The sequence below is a fragment of the Borostomias antarcticus genome (assembly GCF_949987555.1).
Source record: "Borostomias antarcticus genome assembly, chromosome: 3".
NCBI classification, from domain to species: domain Eukaryota; kingdom Metazoa; phylum Chordata; class Actinopteri; order Stomiiformes; family Stomiidae; genus Borostomias; species Borostomias antarcticus.
The window spans coordinates 18,962,926-18,970,425 of NC_140236.1; the positions used below are offsets into that span (position 1 = coordinate 18,962,926).

General features: G+C 40.7%; 1 protein-coding gene across 2 annotated transcripts in view; it reads left to right on the forward strand.

The window, feature by feature from the left end:
* lamb2l (laminin, beta 2-like) overlaps positions 1 to 7,500 on the forward strand; it is a 154,871-nt gene that overhangs the window by 115,224 nt on the left and 32,147 nt on the right. For both annotated transcript variants that reach the window (XM_084461799.1, XM_084461800.1), the window contains exon 18: positions 6,445 to 6,565. In XM_084461799.1, the coding sequence (XP_084317925.1) occupies positions 6,445 to 6,565 (121 nt within the window). The remainder of the gene's footprint in view (positions 1 to 6,444; positions 6,566 to 7,500) is intronic.

The following is a 7,500-nucleotide window of genomic DNA, read 5'->3' on the forward strand; positions in this document are numbered from 1 at the left end:
AGTAGATTCATAGGATTTCAGAAGTCTTCAGTAGACAAATGGCAGGTTCAGAATTCCTCAGTAGACCTATAGCCAAGGGCGTAGTTTTGATTTGAGTTTTGGTGGGGACATAAGCAATGCGAGCCCACGTTAGCGCAAGCTGAAAATTGTGGGCACTTATTGATAAAATAAAAAAGCATAAATAGTGTTTTAAGCTATACAATCAGATCAGATTATCTTGATGACTGGTTCTTTAATTAACCTCCCGAACTGATGCATTTGGTCTACTTGTGCACTTGCTGCATAGAAATTGATAGCCTTTAAAAAAACAGAATTATAAACATTAGGCTACATCTATCTGGTTTGTGTAACATTATGAAATTCATGTCTCATAGTCTCTGTATTGTTCAAATCTAGCTGTGTTTGCAATGGTGGGAAAATTGATTTAATCTCATAACGAAAAATAACGTTCCGTTCACCGTTCCGGGGGTGTTAGCCTATTAAGACTCTATAGGCCTACAATATTTCTTGTAAGGTATAATCAACAAGTCTAGGGTTGTGGTGGCCTTATTGCCAACAATATTAGCCTTGATGTGTGCTGTAGTGTAGCCTTGTTGATTATCTTACAAGAAATACTCAACATTAGTCCTATTCCCGTATGCCCTTAATCCACACCGTAAACTATGAGCAGGTCTATCATACTATAAGTCATCATCATCCTCTTTTAAAATATTTTCTTGTACTGTTGCTGCAAGCAATTTTATTCTGCGCCTGTAGGCCTATTGTTTGTTTTTTTATTTCGTTTTATAATGTTTTATGTTATTTATTTATTATGTATTAACTTATGTCTTGCCACCTACCTGTACATCACTTTGGCTCGACCATAGTCATTTTAAAATGTGCTCTATCAATAAAAGTTGAGTTGAGATAGCAAACTAAAATATTCTCTTGTGGCGATACACATTTCAGAGACATCCACCAGACTGCGGCTGCTTGTATGCCTATACGACAGCAAATATAATTTAGTGCAAAACATTTAATAGGCCTATCTCTTGATCACTAGGCCAATAGAAAGCCCTTACCTGACTGGAAGTTATAGCCATTCAACGGAGCGCTTCGTTAGGCCTACTCGTGGCCTATTCAGACGGCACTAGGCCTATATGGTATAGGCTACGACTGTATCCGCACGCTAATAATCTCTAACCATACCATAAACGTCTGAACTAGGCTAGGGTGTGTTGTTGTAATATCTAAATCTCTTAATTTCGCTAAGCAAGCATTTAAGATCCCGACTGTGAAATAACAGATTTAAGGGCCTAGGCTACATTACAAAAACAGGACAAGATGTAGGCTACAAATTTAATACATTTAAATTAGCCTATTCGGCCATAAAAGGCTCATCTTTTTTTTCTTTTCTTCTTTTTACAAATTATTTGAAGTTATATATAGGCCTACTACAAAGAACGAAAAAATAACGTTATTAACCGGTTTTAAAGATTTCAAATTAACATTTCTGTTCTGGAACAATTAAAGACTATTTAGTTTTGTTCCTGTTTCTGAGTCTGTCATTGTGGCAGCCTGCAGGTAGTGGTCAGAATTAGTGTTCCTGCCGTTGATCCTGAATTTGCCTCATTCTTCACTGACAAAATTCAGAAAATTAGACAAGCAGTTAGTGCCTCCATTCCCGGTACAGGACATGTGTCGTCGCAGTGTCCACTTAAAATCAATACCATGACACAATTTCATCCGATCAACCATAAAACCCTGGGGGAAACTATACAATATCTGAAATCCTCCATCTGTTGCCTTGATGTTCTACCTACAGACTTCTTCAAAACTGTATCCAACTTCATGGCCTCTGATTTATTACAAATTGTAAAAACATCTCTTCTTTCAGGTGTGTTCCCCCAAACCCTGAAAACTGCAGTCATCAAGCCACTCTTAAAAAAGAATAATCTAGACACCTCACAAATGAACAATTATAGGCCCATATCAAACCTCCAATTTCTAAGCAAAATAATTGAACAGGTTGTTTTCCAACAAATTAATAACTTCCTGGCTTTGATGTCTTCCAGTCAGGATTTCGACCACAGCACTGAGACTGCTCTAATTAAAGTATTTAATGGCATCCATTTAAACACAGATAATGGCAAAATCTCAGTCTTAGTATTACTGGATCTCAGCACTGCGTTCGACACGGTAGACCACAACATACTACTAGGCTGAAAATTGGCTGGGAATTTCTGGTACAGTGTTAGATTGGTTTGAATCCTACTTAAAGGACAGGGACTATTTTGTGTCTATAGGCAATTACAAAAATGACCTGTGGAGTTCCCCAAGGCTCCATCTTGGAGCCTATTCTGTTCAACATTTACATGCTCCCACTAACTCAAATTATGGAAAACAAAATATGTTACCATAGCTATGCAGATGACACACAAATCACCATATCACCAGGAGACTATAATCCCATACAAGCGCTGAGTAAGTGCATTCAACAAATCAATGATTGGATGTGCCAGAACTTTCTCCAACTAAACAAAAATAAAACTGAAGTAATTTTTTTTGGAGCCAAAGAAGAACAATTAAAAGTCAGTGCTCAACTTCAATCAGTAATGCTAAAAAGCACAAACAAAGACAGAAATCTTGGTGTAGTCATGGACTCAGATCTGAATTTCAGCAGCCACATTAAGTCAATTACAAAGTCAGCCTACTATCACCTGAATAATATATCAAGGATCAAAGGATTTATGTCCCAGAAGGATTTGGAAAAACTTATTCATGCATTTATCTTCAGTAGACTCGACTACTGTAACGGCGTGTATACAGGTCTCTCTAAAAAATCGATCAGACAGCTGCAGCTGATTCAGAACGCTGCTGCTCGAGTCGTCACTAAGACTAAGAAAGTGGATCACATCACACCAGTTCTGAGATCCTTACATTGGCTTCCTGTCTGTCAAAGAATTGACTTTTAAATACTGCTGTTGGTTTACAAAGCACTGAATGGTCTATGGCCAAAATATATTTCTGATCTGCTCATATGCTATGAACCATCCAGACCTCTCAGGTCGTTTGGCACAGGTCTGCTTTCTTTTTTTTTTGTCATTCAAGTTTTTTATTCAAACATATTCGAACAGACAGTATTATTATTTTCAATTACAAGACATCCATAGGTCTATGAAAAGTACATGCTTAGGACAGGCAAGCCAATAGGCTAATAGGAAAGAAAAACAATAATAAATAAATAATAAAACATTGCTAATACAATCCCAGCATTCTGATCAAACATCACTGCGCTCCAGAAATGCTGTAAACAAAGAAACGGTCCCATGACCTCAGAAAGTTCTCATTCCCACCATTTAATCTAGCCAGCATCCGCTCATAAGATACTATTTCTAACATGGATTCTATCTATTTGTTTATAACAGGAGATGATGTACTTTTCCACAGTCTAAGGATCATTCGACCAGCTTACAACCCCTACCTTTATCACTGTAAAGTCATACTTTGAAACGTTGGGTAATTCTGACCGATCCTCTAATAGACATAATCTGGGCGATACAGGTACTGTCGAGCCCAACCACTTCCCTATATATTCTAACACTTCCTCCCAGAATGGGTGCACAAGTTTACATTCCCAAAACGCATGTAGAAAGGTTCCTTTTTCTGACTTACATTTCCAACATAAATTGTTGTCCAATATTCCCATCCTGTGTAGTCTGGAAGGAGTAAAATAAAATCTATGTATCAATTTATATTGAGTACATTTCCCCCTGGCCTCCCTTATATACTTCCCAGTATTTGATAATACCCTTAACCATTCCTCATCACTCCACTCAAACCCTATATCCTTCTGCCAAATGATCTTCAAGTTTTTATGCATATCTTTTTCTAGCCCATTAAAGGGCAATGCTCGTTTTTGACAACCTGGACCTTATTTACGACATATTATAAGAAGTTTGACTCACCGAGATCACTTTTGTGTAGTTCGGAGGCCTGTAGAAGAAATTTAAAATCCAGCGCGAGCCAGTATATCCATGTAATGGCGGTGATCGGGGCAACGAGAATGCAGTTTCTCAAAATCTATTTTCGGCCGCTAAACGGTTGTTTTCATCAATCAGATTGGATGAATCGACAGTTGAGATTCCTCAACGCGAGGCATTGTTGTCGTTTTCAAATACGGGGTCTTTAGCCTCTGTAATATGATCTTTACACGCCTTTCCCCCACTTGCTCCAGCACGCATGCGCACAGGCCAGCGCGCAGACTGGCTATTCTCCGGCTCACATTCTCTGCGCTACGATCGTTGTTGGTGCCGAGAATATTGTCGTCGTCATTCGTCAGCAACAATCCGATCGTAGCGCAGAGAATGTGAGCCGGAGAATAGCCAGTCTGCGCGCTGGCCTGTGCGCATGCGTGCTGGAGCAAGTGGGGAAAGGCGTGTAAAGATCATATTACAGAGGCTAAAGACCCCGTATTTGAAAACGACAACAATGCCTCGCGTTGAGGAATCTCAACTGTCGATTCATCCAATCTGATTGATGAAAACAACCGTTTAGCGTCCGAAAATAGATTTTGAGAAACTGCATTCTCGGTGCCCCGATCACCGTCATTACATGGATATACTGGCTCGCGGTGGATTTTAAATTTCTTCTACAGGCCTCCGAACTACACAAAAGTGATCTCGGTGAGTCAAACTTCTTATAATATGTCGTAAATAAGGTCCAGGTTGTCAAAAACGAGCATTGCCCTTTAAAGCTTGAGTAAAACACTGCTGCTCTATGCGCTATGCTAGGCAACTCCAAAAAGTCCCACACTGAATTCCTGTCCTGACTAAATTGACCCTTATTGATGCAATCTCTAATCTGTAAGTACAGTAGGACCCCACTCATCCGAACTTCAGAGATCCAAACCTCCCCGTCTACTGCACAGGCTTAAAAAACTTTTCATTTTTTTGAGCCTGCTATCTGGTTACTGGTGGGATTTTCATTACAGTACTGTAGGCCTACTTGCATTTAAATCTGTCATAATAAACACGTACTGTATCCTACTGTGAATAAAAACAGAACTGTATGTAGACCTACATGTTGCCTGTAGGCTGTAGTCTACTGTCACGTTTAATTTCTTTGTTACTTTAATGTCGAGCGCAAAACGCAAACGAGTCTGCTGCGCGAGAGCTGCATTCCTTGGTAGCCAGAAAGCACGTCAGCAACCTGAAGCAGAGGAGTATCGAGTCATTTTTCGTTCCCAGTTAATGGACTTCAGGAACACAGATGTGTTGTAAGCATGTAGATTAGCCTACTAGGCCTACTGTATTTGTTAAATAATAGCCTACAGCCTAGGCCACATTAGCCTACATCGGTTGTTTAGGCTGCAATAGCCTAAGACACGACAACTTGTCTGTCATTTCATGTATTTATTTATTTATTATCATCAGCTCTAATTGTTCTAATGTTGGGTTGTTTTTAGGCTATACCATTTTGTTCTGCGAATACAGTAGCCTATCGATGCAGCAAAGGCCTAATTTAAGAATAAAGTACTGTATTTGATCAAAGCACGCTCTCAAGTGGAAATTAGTTTATTTTATTCTAGGCTACTGTAGGCCTATTATAGGCTAGGCTGTATGAGTTTAGTTGGCTATTTGATTGCAATTTTGATGCATTTTCACAAGTAATTAAGGGTATTTATCGGTCTACTATGAGTCTATATGAAACAAGTATACTACTTATTGAATTTGGTGCATTTTAACATAAGTTTCAGTCATCCGGACATTTCAGAGATACGAACGACCTTCGGTCCCGTTGGGTTCGGATAAGTGGGGTCCTACTGTCCAAAAATTACCTTTCCTTTCCAAGTTATATCTATATACCAGATCAGAAAAAGAAATAAATACTCTGTCTGAGTATAGATACCCTATCTTACATATCCCTCTTATAAGCCATTCCTTCCAATACACAGGTTTTTTCCCAATACATTTAGCAGGATTGCACCAAAGAGAAGCATATGGTTGTTTTAGATGAGACACACCACACTTCCCACATGTGCTCCCACACACACCTTTATTTACTCTCTGTGACATCACGGTTGAGCTAACCTGTCTGCCCCAGCCAGATGGCCAGACCCACCCACACACGCATGCACACACACACACGCACACACACACACACACACACACACACACACACACACACACACAGCTCAGACATCGGTTGTTGTTCTATTTCATGCTTTCTTTTTCCCTTCTCCTCAGTTGTATGCACTCATCAGCTCTGTCTGCCCTGTTACGTACTCTGGCTGTGAGCCACATCATGACTCGCTGATCTGAACAGAACAATACAACCCTACCGCTACATACAGCACACTACCTGTAAATACCTGTTATGAGCACATGGTCTGAATGCTCCTATTGTGTGTGTGTGTGTGTGTGTGTGTGTGTGTGTGTGTGTGTGTGTGTGTGTGTGTGACAGGAACGTGCAGATGCCTCGTCCGTTCTGTTTCGAGCCCAGTAATCGCTACGAGGTTGCCATCAGGTTCCAACGCCATAACGTCTCGCATCGACACCTCACCGCCTTCCTCCTTGTCGACTCGGTAATAGCCAATCACAGCTCATCCAATCACAGAATCAGATCACTCTTCCTGCTCTCTCAACTCTCAACAGCAAAATACTGTACTACATCACAATTGTACTGAGTTATTTCTCCTGATGTTAAAGTAGACGTAGAAGTCTGTCTGTCTGGGCTGAAATCTCCAGCTCTGGTTTAGGCTGTGTGTAGTGTGAGGCTATGGTTTAGCTAGCTGTGTGTAGTACAGTATGAGGTCATGGTTTAGCTAGCTGTGTGTAGTATGAAGTCATGGTTTAGCTGGCTGTGTGTAGTATGAGGTCATGGTTTAGCTAGCTGTGTAGTACAGTATGAGGTCATGGTTTAGCTAGCTGTGTGTAGTATGAGGTCATGGGTTAGCTAGCTGTGTGTAGTATGAGGTCATGGTTTAGCTAGCTGTGTGTAGTATGAGGTCATGGGTTAGCTAGCTGTGTGTAGTGTGAGGCTATGGTTTAGCTAGCTGTGTGTAGTGTGAGGCTATGGTTTAGCTAGCTGTGTGTAGTATGAGGTCATGGTTTAGCTAGCTGTGTGTAGTATGATGTCATGGTTTAGCTAGCTGTGTGTAGTATGAGGTCATGGTTTAGCTAGATGTGTGTAGTATGAGGTCATGGGTTAGCTAGCTGTGTGTGGTGTGAGGCTATGGTTTAGCTAGCTGTGTGTAGTATGAGGTCATGGTTTAGCTGGCTGTGTGTAGTATGACGTCATGGTTTAGCTGGCTGTGTGTAGTGTGAGGTCATGGTTTAGCTAGCTGTGTGTAGTATGAGGTCATGGTTTAGCTGGCTGTGTGTAGTATGAGGTGCTAGTTTGAGTTCCAGTTGGAGTGTCAGATCAGCAGAGGTGTTGGGATGTAGATGTAGACCAGACACTGCCACCTAGTGGTTAAAGATCAGATCAGCAGAGCTGCAGTATCTGAGGTAGGTGAAG